This window comes from Meriones unguiculatus, chromosome 9 (genome assembly GCF_030254825.1).
Source record: "Meriones unguiculatus strain TT.TT164.6M chromosome 9, Bangor_MerUng_6.1, whole genome shotgun sequence".
NCBI lineage: Eukaryota > Metazoa > Chordata > Mammalia > Rodentia > Muridae > Meriones > Meriones unguiculatus.
The window spans coordinates 38,930,144-38,948,103 of NC_083357.1; the positions used below are offsets into that span (position 1 = coordinate 38,930,144).

The 17,960-nt window shown below is 36.0% G+C and overlaps 1 protein-coding gene across 8 annotated transcripts in view; it reads left to right on the forward strand.

Moving 5' to 3' along the window:
• The window catches only part of Dnm1l (dynamin 1 like), a 62,891-nt gene that overhangs the window by 40,647 nt on the left and 4,284 nt on the right, over positions 1 to 17,960 (forward strand). For 2 of the 8 annotated variants that reach the window (XM_021658730.2, XM_021658732.2), the window contains 10 exons: positions 492 to 698; positions 10,672 to 10,792; positions 10,985 to 11,140; positions 11,343 to 11,432; positions 13,470 to 13,562; positions 14,195 to 14,251; positions 14,859 to 14,936; positions 15,232 to 15,264; positions 16,897 to 17,073; positions 17,218 to 17,327. In XM_021658730.2, coding sequence (XP_021514405.1) covers positions 492 to 698; positions 10,672 to 10,792; positions 10,985 to 11,140; positions 11,343 to 11,432; positions 13,470 to 13,562; positions 14,195 to 14,251; positions 14,859 to 14,936; positions 15,232 to 15,264; positions 16,897 to 17,073; positions 17,218 to 17,327 — 1,122 coding nt within the window. The remainder of the gene's footprint in view (positions 1 to 491; positions 699 to 10,671; positions 10,793 to 10,984; positions 11,141 to 11,342; positions 11,433 to 13,469; positions 13,563 to 14,194; positions 14,252 to 14,858; positions 14,937 to 15,231; positions 15,265 to 16,896; positions 17,074 to 17,217; positions 17,328 to 17,960) is intronic. The other 6 variants (XM_021658731.2, XM_021658734.2, XM_021658735.2 and 3 more) reach the window with 3 other exon arrangements.

The following is a 17,960-nucleotide window of genomic DNA, read 5'->3' on the forward strand; positions in this document are numbered from 1 at the left end:
AGCAAAGGTTATATGGATGTGCTTCTTAGTAACTATTCCTTAGTGGGATAGGTGCTAGGTCTCAGGGGTCATAAATTGTTTACTCATGCACAAAAAAAAAAGATTATTCTAAAGGACATAGATAAACCAGTTAGAGATAGATAAGGTGAGAAATATGGAATATTGAAAAGTGAACCAGGCTTTATACCCTCTCTGGGCATGCTATTCTGCAGAACCTTTTAGTTTCATGAACTCTGCTTGAGTTTTCATGACAGCTTCATCATATAGATATGATCGATTACCTCACTAGCCATTAGTGATCAACTCAATTGGGACTGATCATCCCAAATCCTTGGGTCTTTAGTAGTTTTTCTGGTGAATAGTCATCAGTTCTCAGACACTTTTAGACTCTGAGTACTAGGATGTTTTCTCTTCTTACACATTTTTAATTGACTTGCTTGAAGTATCTGGTACCTAATTTTATGCTACAACTCTGCTTTTCTAATCTTTAGGTTACTTATGCATCACATCAGAGATTGTTTACCAGAACTAAAAACTAGGATAAATGTTTTAGCTGCTCAGTATCAATCCCTTCTAAATAGCTATGGTGAACCTGTGGATGATAAAAGTGCAACTTTACTCCAGCTTATTACCAAATTTGCCACAGAGTATTGTAACACCATTGAAGGAACGGCAAAGTACATCGAAACTTCTGAGCTGTAAGTAAGAAGTTTTTGCAAAGATTTGTTTGCTTGGATTGCAAGGTTACTTTAGCTTTGAAGTGACTTAGATCATCTGACTGATTTATTATCCATAAAACAGGAATATAAATTTGTCAAAATGACAGGAAGAGGAATATTATTGCATCAAATATTTATAAACTGTATAAAAACATGGTGAAACAACTTAAAAAAAAACTTTTAAAATCCTGTGTTGCTCAGGCTCTCCTCAAACTCATGATCCTCCTATCTCAGCTTCCTACATAGCTAGAATTGTAAGGAAATGCCATAATGGCAGGCTTTGAAATAGTTCTTTTTTTCCCCCCCAATGTTTAAAATGAAATGCTTGGTCTCTCCCTTGCTCTCCCTTCCTTCCTCCCTCTGTCTGTCTCTGTCTTTGTCTGTCTGTCTGTGTCTGTCTCTGTCTCTTTCAGTAGACCTGTGGAGGTTAAAAGACAACTATCAGAAGTTGGTTCTCTCCTGCCACCTTGTGAGATTGAGAGATTGAGCTTGGGTTGTCAGGTGTATGTTCAAGCACTACTACTCACTGTTTCTTTTCCTGGGGAAGCACAAATGAACATCTAATCACCCCAGATATCAGATATGAAGTGGCTGACTTCACCAAAGTCCAACTGATGAGACTACTGAGTATATTGTACTTGTTTACAGAGCACATGTAAAGAGTTTGTTACAGAAGTGTGGTAATCTCATAATAGCTACATTGATGCCATGTCCCACCCCATGTTGGATGGAAGCCTCATGGATTCTGCATTATATGTCCCACTTTCAATCTTAACTTTTCACTTCCTTTTCTAGTCTCATCTCCCAAGATGACTTGCAGCTGAGGGAGGGAATAACTGCTGGAATACTTGGTGAGAATCTTCTGATTCTCTGTAGCAGCATTTCTCAACCTATAGGTTATGACCCCTTTGGAGGTTGACAACCCTTTCACAGGGGTTGCCTAAGACCATCAGAAAACACATATAATTTAATTCATGTAGTAGGAACAGTATAGTTATGAAGTAGCAACAAAAATAATTTTATGGTTGGGGGCACACCACAATATGAAGAACTGTATTAAAGGGTTGAGAACCACTGCTGTATAGTGTGAGTAGTTCCACTGATTGTCATACACCAGACTGCCACTGATAATTGTTCTGCTCTAGTTTCCAAGTCTATCAGGGCAAAGTGCAAGATAGCATCTTGTTACTATGCAATACTTACTGAGCCATCCCACCAGCCTTTAACTTTTAAAATTGTATTAGTGGGTTTTCTGTTGCTATGATAAAACACTCTGACCAAGGCAATTTATATTAGGAAGTAGTTTTATTTGGCCTTATGGTTCCAGAGAGACTAAGAAACTTAGCACCATCACAGTGGGGGAAACATGGCAGCAATCAGGAGACTGGAGCAGCAAGCTGGGAGTGAACTAGGAATGGAGTGTAGCTTGGAAACCTCAAAGCCTGTACCCAGTGACATACTTCTGAGCAAGACCAAACCTAACTTTCCCAAACAATGCCACAACTATAGATGGAGGATTGAAACATTTGAACCTTCTCATCTGAACTTTTTCATTCAAAGTACCACAAGAATAACTGTACTTAAAATAAATTTGGGTCAGTGTTGTTTAAGCAAGTACTCTGTCACTGAGCTACATACCCAGCCCAGTTGTTTCTTTAGTACACTTATATAACGTTCTGGGTTTGAGGCCAAGTGGGCAGATTATCTTATTTGTGAGTTTTACTAGAATAGATTTTAAATTTTAATATCATAGAAGATAGGGCAGACAGCTGCATGGGGAACAGGGGCTCTGAGGAGAGATCAGGTCCACATGGCAGAATGGGGGTTATTCTTAAAGGTTTTAGAGGAAGGAGGGTGGGAAGGATGATTTTTTTCCTCTTTTGTCCATTGTTAAGTATAACCAGTGGGAGTTTTCAGTTTGAAGAGCAGTCCTGGGATTGATACGCATCTTTCTTGACTGGCCATAACTGGGATTGGTAAGGCAGGCATGTTGGTTAGTTTTATAGCTATCTGACAGGAGCTAGAGTCATTTGAGAAGAGGAACTCTTCATCTGGGAAGATGTATAAATATGGTTGGCCTATAGGTGAGTTTGTCAGACATTTTCTTGACTGATTAATGTGGGAAGGCCTAGCCCATTTTGGATGGTGATCCTGAGTTACATAAGAACACAGGCTAAGCAAGCTAGTGAGCAGAACTCCGCCATGACTTCTCACCTCCAGATTCTTGCCTGAGTTCCTGCCCTGACTTACCTTCATATTGGACTGTATGCTGTGAGACAGAGTGAACCCTTTCCTCTCCAAGTTGTTTTTGGTCATGGTGTTTATCATAGCAAAAGAAACCTAAGTCAGAGGGGAAAGCAAGGAAGCCGCTGTCAGACTCAGACCGTTCTTGAGTGGGAAGTGAGGATAAAGAAAACTAAAACCAACATACTACACATGGGATCTGTTTGAGAGGGCTGCCAGTGGAAACTGTCAGCCCGGTTTAATACATAATCCCTTTTCATAGTCAGAGCAAAGCAACTCAGTACAATGAAGAGGTTCATGGAGAAGTCAAACTTGTTTACCTCGACCATCTGTATGATCCTCACATAAACAAAAGGAACTTTGCAAAACATCCTGCCTGCTGTCTCAAACCAAAGGAAGTGAACTTGACAAAACATCTTGCTTATCCCTGACGACAGGTGAAGGCCAGGGTGAAAACATGTTTGTTTTGTTTTGTTTTGCTGAGAGCTCAATAATAAAGCAGCCTGACAAACAAGTGGCTCTCCACAGGTCTCCCTTTTTTGTATTTTAAAAATTGACCATAACTTAAGAGCTATGGAACAGAAGATTGTGCCTGTTTTAGGTTGTCTCTCTTGAAAGATTTATTCTTACCCATCATTGGTACATGAAACCCATCATTCATGCCCTGTCTTAGGTTGAATATTCTTCAGCTATCTTTGGCTGTAAACTTCCACTACGGTAGACACTGGAGTTTAATCTTACGCAGATCAGCTTTAACATTCTAAAAGGCCTTGATGAAGGTTTTAATTATCACTGGTAGGAGACATACTTCTAGTAAGAGTAATAAGCCAAGTCCTATAACATTCCATAAAAGTGACTTAAAAGATGACCCCTTATCAAAATACCAAGCCTGAGAAACATTCACAGGAACCACAATGAAAGGCTGTTGAACAACAAAAACTGTTGCCCATTTGAAAGCTTAGAATATACAGTTGTTAGTTTACATTGATGGCAAGAAACATTAAAGTTTGAATCTTGTATAAAAATGTTAACATTTCCAAACTACAAAGCATAAGGAGAATATACATAGGCAGTTACAGGGCCTCCAAGAGTTTCTGTGGCAAACTTCCAAATGTAGGTCTGCTGAAAACCAGAATCAGATCACCAAAGTCCCATAGACAGTCTTCTTTTTCATTCTTCCTGATTTTGTTGAGAATTGTCCTGATTACCACATCAATTAAGTACAGTCACATTGTATCTTAAGAGGTTTCTCTGCACATCTTCTCTCAGGAGCAGAATGTAACAAAAGTGGGTCAGGAGCATAAGCCCAATATAGCTCTCCATTCACCATCAGGACAGAATTCACCATGGTCAGCAGCAGGAACATCCTCCTTCTGGGGAACACCTCCTTCAAATCGTACCAACCTTTCCGGGATCTACCTGGCTCCTTCAGCATCCTGCGGAAAAACCCAAACATCCCCTCTTCCCCATATTAATACAGGGTCAGGGCCCTGCCATATTCTAGTAATTAGGTGTTTCCATTTCACTTGGGAATAATTATCGATCAGGCGTAGAATGGCCTTGTAGATCCACATTCAAAAACTTTAAAATAAAGAGAGCATCATTAATATAATTCTGTGGTGTTTAGGGATATAACTTGTCCTTTTTTATTTTTTGTAATTGTTCTTAAAGAGATCCATGGGCATGCTCTATAATTTTTTGACCTTGATTATATGGAATATCTGTTTTATGACTTATATTCATTTGTTTATAAAATTGTTGAAAAGCTTGATCCATGTATGTAGTATCATTATCAGTCTTTGTAATGAAAGGAATACCATTGTAGCAAAACATTTTAAGCAATGACTTAGAATGTGTTTGGTGGTTTCTCCTGTTAAGGGGGTTTTTATGATAAGTCTTGAAAAAGTATCAATTGTTATGTAAACATATTTTAGTTTTTATTTTTAATTTTGGGATCTGAGTTATGTTCATTTGTCATAAATGATTGGGAGTTAGTCCTCTAGGATTGACATCTTATTGAGGTATATATAATGTTCAGGACAAGAAAAACATAATTTGTCCAGCCGTTTTTCTGATAATAAGATGATGTAAGGCATGAGATTGTTGAGCCAATTTTTGTTGAATTAATTTGATCGTGTGTGGCTTGATCTGTTAAATCACTGCCTAAAGTTAGAGGTCTAGGAAGTGCTGAATGAACTCTAATATACCCTATACAATAAGGTTGTGTATGGCCCTGGATATTTTGTTATATATTTTAAAATAGATCTTGTATTTGTTTATTAGTTGTATCAATATATGTTATAGTCTCTAGGATTTGTGAAGCCTTAGCAATATGATGGCTATTAGTGTACAAGTTGAAAGAGGTGGAAGCCTTATTTTTAAAGACTGTGAATATAGTTCCTAATTCTACAGTTTGAGCTGAGGCTGGTAAATGTTTGTAAAACAAAAGTTTGTCCCTGCTGTATATATACAGTTTTTTTATTTGAAGATCCATCAGTGAATATTGTTGGAACTTGAGGTAATGGTTCTTGTTTAATTATTTTAGGAAATTCAAAAGCATGTTGATTGACAAATTGAAGTAATTTAACTTTTGGATAATGATTGTCAATATGGCCTAAATAAAGAGCAAAGTTATGGCCCAATAATTTGTGTTTTGAAATAACCAGTCTATTTGTTGTTTGGTAAAAGGAACTCCAATTAAGGAAAGCTCTTTACCAAAATATTTGCAAGATTTTATGCTCGCCATTTGAATTAAACTAGCCAGTGTTTCATAATATGGTGTTAGAACTTGTATAGGAGACATAGGCAAGTGTAACCATAATAATGGTCCTTTTTGCCATAATATAGTAGTTGGAGTCTGAACAGTAGCCAAAATATATATATCCCATTTTTTGAATAATGTATATATTGAACATATTGTTTTTTTAATAGCTAATTTTATCTTTTGCAAAGCATCATGAGCTTCTTTGGTAAGTTCCCTTTTTGACAAAGGTTTAGCCTCTCCTTTTAAAATGTCAAAAAGTGGTTTTAGTTTTCGGTTTCCTAGTAGTTAACTTCAAATGGGATCTAAGCCAATTAATATCACCTTTTGAAAATCATTTAAAGTTTTTAGGTTTTGCCTCAATTGAGTTTTTTGAGGCATAATAGTCTGAGGGTATAATTTATGTCCCAAATGCAAATAAGGTGACTCTGTTTGCACCTTTTCTGGTGTAACTATTAAACCTTGAATCCTTCAAAGTTTGTTGTAAGTGTTCAAAAGCACTTAATAAAATCTTTTCATTCTTATGAGCCAGTAAAATATCATCCATGTAATGAATAATGAATAATATAATGAAAAATATGCTTTTCTAGTTTTAACAGTTTGAGCCATAAATTTTTGACATAAGGTTGAACTGTTTGCCATACTTTGAGGTAATAATGGCCCTTTTTCCAGTTTCCTTGAAATAAAGGGTTTCCTGCAGCATCTCTTTTAGACTTATATTCATTAGCCCAATGCTTTCCTCTTTTATATCTTGGACACAGACCTTTTGACTCCCTTCTTATCAAAATGAGGACAATTTTTTCTTTGATGTCCCATTTGCCCATAACAACTACCAGATATTCCATTCTTTGGGCCTTTTTGTTGTTGAAATAATACCTTGTTAATAGTCTTCTTTTGTAGGGCAGCAGCCATAGCCATTCCTTGAGTATAATGTGGTCTGATGTCAGAACATAACCTAATATAGTTAGAAATATTTCCTTTTTTCCTAAAGGGTCTCAGAGCTGTTTAGCAGGCACTGTTAAGCATTTCATAGGCCAATTGTTTTGCTGATAATAATTCAGAATCTATATCACCCAAAAACCTGCTTGCTGCTTGCATTAATCTTGCTACAGAATCTTGAAATAATTCTCCAGGTCTCTGATAGATTTTTAATAAATTCTTCATCTGTCTACTTGTTTGCAAAAGTTTATTCCAGGCCTTTTGGGCAGCAGCATTTACTTGAGCATAAATGGTCACATCAAAATTCAATTGTTTTCCTGTTTCCCTTCCCAGCAAGCACAAAGTTATAGGTACTCCTTGAGCTCGATTGAGTTCAGCTGTAACTTGCCAGTGCTTTGTAATTTCTGACTTCCATAATAAATGATCTCCTCCTGATAAACATACTTTTGCTAACTGCTTCCAGTCCCCTGAGCAGAGGACCTCGGTAGACAAGGACTCTTAACAGGGCTTGAGTAAAAGGCTTAAGTTTTTAACACTCATAGCCTGAATCGGAGGGTATCTCTCAGAATACATGTAGCTGCTTTTTCCTCCAACTCTGCAACCTTATCAGGATCTAAGTCATCCTCACAGTCTTCTTCTAACAAGGAATTATTATCATCAGTAAGGACATAAAACTCTCTGGAAGAGCTGATGGTTTAATCTCATTTTGTCCTAAAGCCTCCCATCTTTCCAACCTCTTTCTCTCTAACCCTGAACGTTTCACTTTTTCAGTTCCACACCACATATTCAGATTATCTTTAATTAAATTCCCTACAAAAACCATGAAGCTGCCTTGTCCCATTTTTACTCTCAAATTTTACTCATTGCACTCTTTTCTCTTTACTTTATGATCCAATGTCCTTCATTGTTTCACTGTATCTCAATATCCCTGTTCAGACACCAAACTGCTGGAGCCCACCAGCAGAGTTGAACAGTTCTTGAGTGAGTAGTGAGAATTGAAAGAAAATTTAAAAACCAACACACTATACATCCGGTCTGTTTGAGAGGTCTGCCAGTAGAAGCTGTCAGCCCAGTTTATTACATAATCAGAGCCTTAGAACAATGAAGGAGTTCATGAAGAAGTCAAACTTGTTTACCTCGACCATCTGTCTGTGTGATCCTCACACAAACAAAAGGAAGTGAACTTGGCAAAATATTTTGCTTATTCCTGACTCCAGGTGAAGGCCAAGGTGAAAACATGGTTTTTTGCTGAGAGCTCAATAACAAAGCAGCCCGACAAACAGGTAGCTCTCCACACTCTAGAAAAGAAGTCACTTTAGTTTTAGAAATCAAGTTAGTGGTCTACATTTAGCATGTTAAACCAATATGGAAGAGCTTTACATGATGGTCTAGGCATGGCCAGCACACATAGTGTAAGTGGTAGTGAAACTTGTAACTTGTACAGGTAAATAAAAATAAAACAGAAAAACAGAATTACCATTAATTTCACCAATGTGAGATTATTCCTTCTGTTTACTTTGACCTACACATTTCTCTACACATCTGCTGTAAGATAGACTAATGCCTGAATTTTATCAGGTGCTATATGTACTATCTTTGCATCATTTCTTCAGAATCTTTGATCACAAACAACTGACTGCCAGCAGTAAATGAAAGTACCTAACTAAACATTTTCTCCCCCCTCCTTTTTTCTCTTTCCACTCTATCCATATAGTCATTTTAAAAACAAACAAACAAACAACACTTGATTTAAATGTCAGGCTATATGTTTTACTCCAGCATAGATAACTCAAGTCGTTTTTTTATAGATTGTTTTTGTACTTATTAACAGGTTTGGGTAATTGCAACAAATAATAAAAAGCCTAATATTTATTATCTATCCTTTTAGGAAAAAAAAATTGGCTGACTTAGAAACAAATAAGGTACTATTTCATGGAGATGTTAATAAGCTACCTGAAGAAAACTAGGGCAGGGAAACACTATTTTATAATTTTTAGTTGCGTCAACCCTTATTTCACATAATTATATACTAAATCATGTGAAACCATAATATTCATAATCCTGAAATTAATTTTAATAGAGAAACTGGCTCAAAAATATTTTGAGTTGAAGACAAGTGAAAGACATAAAAGAGGGAGGGATAGGTAAGGAAGAAGTCAAAATATCTGTCTTAGTAGATGATGATTCTGTTATTTAAAAAAACCTCATTATCTCTTATTAGAAAACTCTTAACCCATTAAACATAACATAAAATCACAATATAAAATAAAATATAAAATCAGTATCAAAAATCCTTTATGTATATATCAACAGCATACTCTAAGAGAAGGAAATTGGGTAAAATATCCCATTCAAATAACTACAAAATAAATAATCAGGAAAAGAGAACTTCAAGCCCCTAGAAGCGGAAATCACAGAAGATACTAGATGATGACAAGAACGTCTATCCTCCTGGATTGAGGAAATCAATATTTTGAGAATGGCAGTGAAACCAAAATTAATTTACGGATTTAATGGAATATTTGTCAAATTTGCGATGTCATATTTCATGGGTTTAGAAAGTACAAGAATTTGTATGGGACCACAAAAGCCCACATACCAACCTCAGAATATTCAGTAGTACTACAGTGATAAAGACAGTCTGATACTGGCATTTCAAAACAAACAAACCAACAAAAAAACAGATAGATGGAATAAAAATAGTGGACCAAGAAAAGAGAAAGCTATGCCTGTTTTTGACAATGGCAAAATACTCATTTGGAAAAAAAAAAAAAAAGAAAGCCTGTTCAAAAAGCAGTGCTGGCAAAACTGGATGTTCACATGCAGAATGACTTTGGATTATTTAACCTTGTATAAGAATAAATTCAGAATGGATCAGAGACCATTGAAACTTGTAGAGGAAAACATACGGAGTATCCTTCAAGACATTGGGGTAGGCAAGAACTTGAATAGAACACTAAAACGCAGGAACTTGTCCCAAGTATCAACATATGGGGACAGAAAAATAAAAATTTTTGTGTAGCAAAAGAGACTATTAGCAGAGTAACAACCCATAGAATGGGAGTAAAACTTCACTTCAGACAGAGGCTAATGTAAATTCTGGATTTACAACTAATTGCAAAAATTAATACCCAAGGAAATAAAAATTCTAATCAACAACCAGGCAAATAAATGGAATAGTTTTAACAAAACCGCATTGATGGCCAATAATTATTTTAAAAATTGTTTAGTACTTTGAGATTCTACCTCAGCCCAGTCAGTGGTGTTAATCAACAAATTTGCTAAAATGTTAGAGAGAGAGAAATTTTTATCACTTGGGTGCAAATTAGTACATCCATTATGAAAATGATTCTGTGTATGTGCATGTGTGTGTGTGGTTTGGTTTGGTTTTGTTTGCAACAGGTTTTTTTTCTGTGTAGCCTTGGCTGTCCTGGACTTTGGAGACCATGTTGGCCTTGAACTCACAGAGACCCACCTACCTCTGCCTCCCTGAGTGCTGGAATTACAGGCGTACACCATGGCGCCTAGCTGTGTTTGAAATTTTTTTTAAAAAGGTACAAATAGTACTACTGTTTGACACAGCTACTTCACTTTGAGGTATATACTCAAATATATGAAATCCATGACCTACCATAAAGATAATTGCTCCTCATATTTATTGTTGCTTTATTCACTATAGTAAAGAGTTGGAATTAACCTACTTATCCATCAACAAATAAATGTATAATGAAAACTTGGTATATCCATAAATGGAATACTGTTCAGCTTTAGAGAAAAAAAAATCACAAAATTTGAAAGAAAATTAATAGAATTAGAATAGACTTAAGAGTATATATATTAAGAGAGAAACCTTTATTCATTGTTGGTAGGAGTGTAGAATAGTACAGCCATTGGTTAATGAAAAGGCTTTCTCAGAAAATGAAATGGCCTTAAAGCTTAAAGAAATGTGTAACTTTTAGCTTGTTTTCTTTATAGCAATGCATAATAATATAATTCATTGCTTTTCAGATGCGGTGGTGCTAGAATTTGTTATATTTTCCATGAGACTTTTGGGCGAACTTTAGAATCTGTTGACCCACTAGGTGGCCTTAACACTATTGACATTTTGACTGCCATTAGAAATGCTACTGTGAGTATGCTTAACAAGAAAAAGGTTAAAGCTTTGTTTGAGCATGTTTTAAGTTGATGCGCAGTTTATTTTGTTTTCATATTTGAAACATTTTTCATGAAAATGAACAAGAATAAGATTATTTTTTAAATCTTTTGGAAGACCTAAACTTGTACATAGCTATAATAAGAGAGCCAAGTTTTGTTGTTTCAGGGCCCTCGTCCTGCTTTATTTGTGCCTGAAGTTTCATTTGAGTTACTGGTCAAACGGCAGATCAAGCGTCTGGAAGAACCCAGCCTCCGGTGTGTAGAGCTTGTTCATGAGGAGATGCAGAGGATCATCCAGCACTGTAGCAATTACAGCACACAGGTACACATGTGACGGAACAGGCTTATCAGGTCCTTTCTCAGAGTGGGCGGTGTGAGCTAAAAGTCAGAGCACTCATTTCCTGACCTAAGAGTGATTTCAAATGGCATTCTTAAATGTAAGTTCCCAGTCTAACTCAGTACTTCAGTGATTATTTAATTCTCAATTAAACAGTCTGACATTTTTACTTCTTTATTGCATACAGGAGTTGTTACGGTTCCCTAAACTTCATGATGCAATAGTTGAAGTAGTGACTTGCCTTCTTCGGAAACGGTTGCCCGTTACTAATGAAATGGTAAGCCACTGTCAGGTTTGAAAGGCTTAAAACTTTGTTGTTTTTCAGTATAACATTAGGATTGTTTCAGGCATGTTTCCCAGTATACTTTGCAAGTCATAGGTATTTAAATCTTACTCCCAAAGAAAGTTTTTAGTAATTCTAGTATACAGTATTTTCTGACATTTTAATCATTGCTTTCCTGAAATTCCAAATTTTTATGAGGATGGAATATTGTTGAAGTTCTTGAGTAGCTGATTCTCATCTGTGCTGCCATTGATTTTTCTGGGAAATTAGTTCTATCTCTGGACTCAGTAAACCAGACCTTTACAGCAAGTTTACATTTAGTCTGAAGCACATCAGGGTAATTTGGCCTCTTCCACATTTTGCTTGTTCTATGTCCTAATAATTGTTACTGTAAGTGTAGCTGTCCACCCCTATCCCCATAAAAAAATGCTAAAATTGACAGAAATGTGAGCTGAAGCATTTGAAATTACACTTATGGCCCTAATTGGTTAGGAGCTTTTTGTTTTTCTTTTGACCACTAAAACTACATTTGAGCATCACTTGTAGTGTCCTTGGAACTCTTGGTTGAGTGGCTGCTTGCTTAGCAGGAATTACTGTTAGAGTCAGAGGCCCAAGCCTGATCTAACACTATAGAATCATGGGAACTTCATGTCACCAGCTCTGCACCATTAAGTGGTATTCTGGAACTTGAGGTAGTACTGGGCAGTCATAAAAGTCTTGGTTTCTTTTGTGCTATCTGCAGAAGAAATCTTCTGTTGTTTTTTTTTTTTCCTCAGCATATATTTTTAAAAAGTTTTATTCTTTTTTTACACATATTTTGCCAGAACCAAATCCCATTACAGATGGTTGTGAGCCACCATGTGGTTGCTGGGAATTGAACTCAGGACCTTTGGAAGAATGGCCAGTGCTCTTAATCTCTGAGCCATCTCTCCAGCCCACGGTCCTCAGCATATTTCTATCTATATCCTGTGATTTAACTAGAAGCACTATAACCTTGGCCAACAAACAACTATTGGGTTAACAAGTAGCTCACATTGTGTAATAGTTCATTTGGTACTTGATAAGTAATGTTTTGATAACTTTTCTTTTATTCAGAATTGGCAGTGGGGGAGTCAGTTTTGGAGAAAAGCTGTGACCAGAAACATTTAAAGGCTAGAAGATAAAAACAAAAAAAACCAAACAAACAAAAAAAAAAAAACACTTTAAAGGTGGCCATGGTCCTGTAAACAATCCCTTACCCTCTTCAATATTTCTGTAAGCAACCCTAATGAAACTCAGTGGGTCATTAAAGACAATTGAAAGAAGAGGGGCTGCTAGTTGTGAAGAAGAAAGGGATCAGCAGGAAGGGGAGGGGGACTTCCGGTAGTGGTGAGTATGATTAAAGTACATTATAAACATGATGAAAACATCACAAGTAAAGCCAGTTATGAATAACTAATATGTATTATTTTTTAAAAGATAAAGATTGATGCTTAATCTCTGTAAGCCTTAGGAATTCTGTAGAAGACTAAAAACATAAATTTTCACTTTTCCTTTTGATTGCTGTCTCATTGGAATTTTAGCCCTGTTGATTTCAACTATGTGCTTCATGGTTAAGGCTAAGTTATTACTAACTTAGGCTTAAATATGTTTACTATCAGAAGAAAATTAGCATCTTTAACTTATCTCTACTGATGAACTATTCTTGCTAAAACTGAACATAAACTTTGACACTGTAATGCATGGTCTCAAATTTGAATAACAAAGTTGTTTATTGAACTTAAAATTACATCAGGTAGATAACTTTCTGCAGTAATAGGAAAGCTTCCTTAATATCATGTTTCCTTAGAAGTGCAATTTTAAATTTGAAAGGTAAATAATTTAGAGCTAATTGTCATTGGTAATAGAATATTATTTGAGGTACAGTCATGAAGTATTTGAAAATGTTTCTTAAACTTTTGCAATATTTCTATATGTTTTTATATTTAGACTTCTCAAAGTTAGGTTTTCCTGGTAATTTTTTTAATATTAGCCTTATTTTGTTTTTTTTAGGTACATAACTTAGTGGCAATTGAGCTAGCTTATATCAACACAAAACATCCCGACTTTGCTGATGCTTGTGGGCTAATGAACAATAATATAGAGGTAAGTCATTATTTTTCAGAGGTTGGAGATGAGTTGCAAGTAATTTCATACAAGAGATTGGCATATTCTTGTATGCCTAGGAAATATGCTAAAGTCATTACATTGTTCTCATAATTCTAGTTCTCAAAATCACCTGGAACAGTTAGTTTTACTTTGTCCTTACCAAACAAAAAGGATTTATTGATTCGCGTATGGTTTTTGTTTTGCTTTTGTAGTTTGAGTGACATTTAAGGCTTTATATTTTCTATGAGGTATATACGTCTTCAAATTCTTCATGGTGTGTTGAAAGCCTGTGTTCCGTATGGACGTGGAGACAGTTTAAGTCAGTTTGCATAACTTCCTAAGGAAGAGATGTTTGTCAACTCCCTTCATTTGGGAGCTCCTGGTAAAGGAGCCACTGTTGCTATGTGTATTGAATCCCGTAACAGATATGTTTGTGTAAAAACAAACATACGGAAGCATTAGGTTTCATGACTTTGTTTTAAAATATAATCAAGTATGGCGTAAGTTCCAAGAGTAATACAGTAACTCTGTGAAATACTCCATAAAACTTTTCAACTAAGATAAACATGCTGTACTAGGCCCATATCTCAATATTCTGGTAATTACAAAGGCTTGGTTACATTTTATAGGAACAAAGAAGAAACAGGCTAGCAAGAGAACTACCTTCAGCTGTATCACGAGATAAGGTAAATAATCCCCACACTCAAAGATCAGCCTCAAGCCGGGTATATTTCTCTGTGAGAATGTATTTCTCTTCCTCTGTCTCTAATACTTTAAGGGTTGCTGAAATAAGAGTATACAGGTTTTTTAAAGCTTAGAATAATTTAATAATGGCTTTTAGGTGTCAAGGTTTCTTTTTTAAGATTCGTATTTGTTCAACAGTGATTTTATCATAAGTGCTTTTGGAAAGACGAGGGAAGGCAGCTGTGTATGTAATAAGTTTTAATTTTTAGCAATAACTTTCAACAGTTCTTATACCTCTTACCTTGAGTTTCTTGTCAGAAAAGATCTTACTAAGAACCCTTCCATCCACTCCATATCCACCCCCAGATAAAGCAGCAGCAGCAGCTTTTGGATTTGGGTTTTCTTGTTAATCTGCAGAAAATCTTAACAAGTGACAGTGGTATGGGAAATAAGGAATATATCATCTCCATGGTTCCTTTTATTTATTTTATTTTTTTGTATGACTTTACTATTTCATTATAGAAGGAAAATTTTGTCTATGAAATGTTTCCAAATGCATTTTTGGCATCCTTGATTTTTTTTTTCCCTCCCCTGCATTTTTGCCTTTAGTCTTCTAAAGTTCCAAGTGCTTTGGCACCCGCCTCCCAGGAGCCCCCCCCTGCTGCTTCTGCTGAGGCTGATGGCAAGGTCTGTTCTGATTCCTAATCTAAGCCTGCATGCCTAGTTTGGAGACAGTACACTGAATAAAACAATATAATGTCGGATATTGTAGTTAGACTATGTTAGCCTAATGTAAGATTTTAAATGGTAAAACAAAGTATGTGTCATACTATTGTTGACATTCTTTCCTTTGCTTGCGTTATAGAAGATATACACAGAAAAATAATTCTAAAAGGAAACTATCTTCTACTTTAAAATTTTCAAGCCATTGCTATGTAAATCTTGCTTGTTAAATTGCATGTTTTAACATATCTTTTAACAGTTAATTCAGGACAGCAGAAGAGAAACTAAAAATGTGAGTCTCTTGCTTCAGATGGAAATGTTGGTTCCTTTGGTTCTTACTAAAACACTTCAAGTTCATCAAGAACCTGTTTGTACAGTGGCCTCCATTTTTTGTTGTCTGTGTTATAGTCTTAATGTTTAACCCTTGTAAGGTGGCATTAGTCTAGCTTTAACAGTTTTAACTAACCTTTCTTACTGCTGTTACCTTCAAGATTCACTTTCAATGTCTTCTTTTGGAAGAGATTAAGATTTCAGAGATGGAAATGCTCTGACCTCTCCAGTGCTTCTGTGTTTCCCATTCTCTTAAGTATAGCATTTCACATGTGCTTTCAAAGCTTAAGCAAATTCAAAACATGGAAACTGTGAGAGTTTAAGGCTGGTCAATTCTTGGTAATAGTATTTCACAGAAAATCACGTGTAGGATATCCAGACCTATTCCTTTTCCACTTTTTTCTTTCATTACATACTTTCTAAGTTTATCTCACCCTCCAATCCTTACAGATATCTCCATGTCTCAGCTATGATCTTCAGAGAACCATGCAAATCACTGCACAAGTTTTATTTCATTCCTTGTTCATTTTCCTTATGATTTCATTTGATTTATTATAATTAATGTCTATTTTAACAAACACGAACATCTATATACAGACATTGCTTTTATATTTCTGACACTTTGACAGATTTTTAAAATTTTAATGATTCTCCAAACTATTGTTTTTCTTACAAGTACCATAGCACTCCTCCGTTTTTATGATTTAGTCTATTACAAGACCTTAAAGAGTATCTAAGCACTAGTTTTCCAACTATGGTAAATAGTTGTTTTTTTGTTTTTTGTTTTTTCTTTTTCTTTTAAAAGTTAAGTTCTCATAAAACAAGGTTGCAGAAGCCATTGTGATGAAAGGTAGTAATGGATTCTCTCACTAGATTTTTTTTTTTCCCCTCAGGAATACAGCTCATGAGGGAGCTTATATTGTGCTTGTGTTAAATTTCACATTTTAGGTAGTTTGTTAAATCTAATAGTTGGGTTTAAGGATGTGTCTTCTTCCTTTAAAGAGATCTACTTTTACTTTTGACTACAGGGGATATAGTCTAGTTTTAGAAATATGTAGGGCCATAAGCTCACAGCACTGTAAGATCATAGTTCAATGGTTAAGTGTTAAATTACTCTGAGATGAAACCAAGGGCAGTTCTGTTTCCTTGTGTGCTTTTAATATAATGTTTGAGGAGTGGGGGAAAATGTAACATTTTGAAAAGCCAGTAAATAATTAAAAATAGTTAAATAGTTCATGAACTGGCAGAAAGCTTCAAACAGAACCCCTTAGATTTTTAGCATTATATATACAATGTTCTGCCTGCATGTACAACTGCACAGCAGAAAAGGGCACCAGATCTCATTATAGATGGTTGAGAGCCACCATGTGGTTGCTGAAATTGAACTCAGGACCTCTGGAAGAGCAGCCAGTGCTCTTAAACCTCTGAGCTATCTCTTCAGCAGATTTTTAGTGATAAATGCCACCATCATCTCTGACTTCATTATCTGTCTGAATAAATTCCAGATAGTTACTACCTGTATGTTCTTGATTACCGTCAAAGAAAATGAACCTCATTTGTTGTCAGAGTACAGGGTTGGAACATGTGTTTCCAGGTTGCATCTGCAGGTGGTGGGATTGGAGATGGTGGTCAGGAACCAGCAACAGGCAACTGGAGAGGAATGTTGAAAACTTCAAAAGCTGAAGAATTACTTGCTGAAGAAAAATCAAAACCGATTCCAATTATGCCAGCAAGTCCACAAAAGGGCCATGCTGTCAATTTGCTGGATGTGGTAAGCCATGACAATTTTGTTTAAATCTACAAGTGAACCAAGTTAGTAGTGGACACTAAGCAGAAATTAAAGTCACAAAAAAATTTAAATTTAAAGGTTCCCATTTCAAAATGGCACAGAAATAATATTTTTTCCCTCTTTCAGCCAGTTCCAGTTGCACGAAAACTGTCTGCCCGTGAACAGCGAGATTGTGAGGTTATTGAGAGACTCATCAAATCATATTTTCTAATTGTCAGAAAGAATATTCAAGACAGGTTAGTATTAGTTAATATATAAGTACTGCTGGGTGAGTTCATGATCTGTTTTTAAAAATACATTAAAAATTTTAGATTAGCTTTGATTCTAAATCTTTTTTTATTTTTGAGGCAGGGTTTCTCTGTGTAGCCTTGGCTGTCCAAGAGCTCACTTTGTAGACCAGGCTCGCCTTGAACTCAGAGATCCACCTGCTTCTGTTTCCAGGTATTAGGATTAAAGGTGTATGCCACCACTTCCCAGCTTTATTCTAAATGTTTTTGTTTTAATTTAATTTTTTTATTATTAGTTACATTTTATTAACCCTGTATCCCAACTGTATCCTGTTCCCTCATTCCCTCCCAAGCCCTCCCCCCTCCCTACCTCATCTCCTCCCTGCCCCTTTCCAAGTCCACTGATTGATGAGGACCTCCTCCCCTTTCATCTGACCCTGTTTTATCAGGTATCTTCAGGACTGGCTGCAAAGTCCTCCTCTGTGGCCTAGCAGGACTGCTCCTCCCTTGGGGGGTAGGGAGGTCAAAGAGCCAGCCATTGAGTTCATGTCAGAAATAGTTCCTGTTCCCCTTTATTCTAAATCTTAATGTCAGCTATAATAGCAAGACTTAAGTCTGTTGACATGGAAGGATTAAGATATG